General features: G+C 56.9%; 1 protein-coding gene across 2 annotated transcripts in view; it reads left to right on the forward strand.

The window, feature by feature from the left end:
• The first annotated feature begins 256 nt into the window (after positions 1–256).
• DNASE2 (deoxyribonuclease II, lysosomal) overlaps positions 257–1,753 on the forward strand; it is a 10,686-nt gene continuing 9,189 nt past the window's right edge. For both annotated transcript variants that reach the window (XM_011954696.1, XM_011954697.1), the window contains exons 1-3: positions 257–556; positions 694–874; positions 966–1,044. In XM_011954696.1, the coding sequence (XP_011810086.1) occupies positions 342–556; positions 694–874; positions 966–1,044 (475 nt within the window). In that variant the 5' untranslated portion in view covers positions 257–341. The remainder of the gene's footprint in view (positions 557–693; positions 875–965; positions 1,045–1,753) is intronic.

Consider the following 1,753-nt stretch of genomic DNA (forward strand, 5'->3'; position numbering starts at 1 on the left):
GAGATCCGGCCACTGCACTCCAGCCTGGGCGGCAGAGCGAGACTCCGTCTCAAAAAAAAAAAAAAAAGAAGAAGAAGAACAAAGGTCACAAGAGTTGGACCCAGGTTGTAGGGCTGAAAATAAAATCAAACTTGTGCCTGATCCAGAAACCGGGGCAGGAGTTGGGTTGGACAGAAGTGCGTGGGCTGGGATTAGCTACCACTAAAAGGAACGGTGACCCGGCTCCAGGAGACGCCGGAGCGCCTGGCCCGTCGTGGGCGTGGTCTGAGCAGACTCGGTGCTGCCTTTTGCCTCTCCAAAACGCAGCGTCGCGTCTCGGGGGAGGAGTCTCTATCCTCGTGATGTCCCCGCCTGGGTTCCCAGGCAAGTTTAGGGAAATGAAATGTGCCAGGTGCCAGTCCTGGCCTCTGTTGCAACCCATCGCCCCGCAGCCCCGACACAGATTCCTGGATCTCAGCCCCATAGCAGCGATGATCCCGCTGCTGCTGGCCGCGCTGCTGTGCGTCCCCGCCAGGGCACTGACCTGCCACGGGGACTCCGGGCAGCCTGTAGACTGGTGAGTATGCAGCGGGGGGCCTACCATCGCCCCGGGGTCCGGTGGGGGTCACTCGACCGGGATGGCTGCCTCCTCGGGGAACCCTGGGGTGCTTTCTCTTCCCTCTCCCCTATTTCTGTGCATTCTCCGACCTCCAGGTTCGTGGTCTACAAGCTGCCAGCTCTTAGAGGGTCCGGGGAGGCGGCGCAGAGAGGGCTACAGTACAAGTATCTGGACGAGAGCTCCGGAGGCTGGCAGGACGGCAGGGGACTCATCGACAGCCCGGAGGGGGCCGTGGGCCGAAGCCTGCAGCCGCTGTACCGGAGCAACACCAGCCAGGTGAAGGACGCCCGGGGTCAAGTAGGGGTGAAACTCTAGGGCCGCCCTGCCTGGGAGGAATTTCACGTTGTCTCCGTTTATTCGCCCCCAGCTCGCATTCCTGCTCTACAATGACCAACGGCCTCAAGCCAGCAAGGCTCAGGACTCTTCCAAACGTGGACACACGAAGGGTGAGGACTGGATTGGGGGTTAGGGAGAGACTTGGGTCCCTGTACATTTTTCCAGGCTAACCCCTGACTGCATTGGGTGGTTGGGGAGATCTGCACTGTCAGAACCTGGGCATCTATTCCCTCCAACTTTTTTTCTTCTTCTTCTTTTTTTTTAAGACGGAGGGAGTTCACTCTGTCACCCAAGCTGGAGTGCAGTGGCACAATCTTGGCTCTCGGCAATCTCTGCCTCTGGGGTTCAAGCAGTTCTCCTGTCTCAGCCTCCCAAGTAGCTGGGATTAAAGGCACCCACTGTCACATCAGGCTAATTTTTGTATTTTTGGTACAGACGAGGTTTCATCATGTTGACCAGGTTGGTCTCGAACTCCTGTGATCTACATCAAGTGATCTACCCACCTTGGCCTCCCAAAGTGCTGGGATTACAGGAATGAGCCACCCTGCCCAGCCGACTTCCTATACATTTTTCCAAACTAACCCCTGACCTCCATAGCGGGGTGGGAGATCTCCCCTGTCAGACCTTGGGCATCTATTTTCCCCATTTTATTTTCTTTGAGACAAGTTCTCACCTAGAGTCACCCAGGCTGGAGTGCAGTATCACAGCTCACTGCAGCCTTGACCTCCCAGGGCTCAGGGGATCCTCCTACCTCAGCCTCCCAAGTACCAGGCCTGCTGGTACCCACCACCATGCCTGGCTTTTTTTTTTTTTTTTTTT

This window comes from Colobus angolensis, unplaced genomic scaffold (assembly GCF_000951035.1).
Source record: "Colobus angolensis palliatus isolate OR3802 unplaced genomic scaffold, Cang.pa_1.0 Scaffold39, whole genome shotgun sequence".
Lineage (NCBI taxonomy): Eukaryota > Metazoa > Chordata > Mammalia > Primates > Cercopithecidae > Colobus > Colobus angolensis.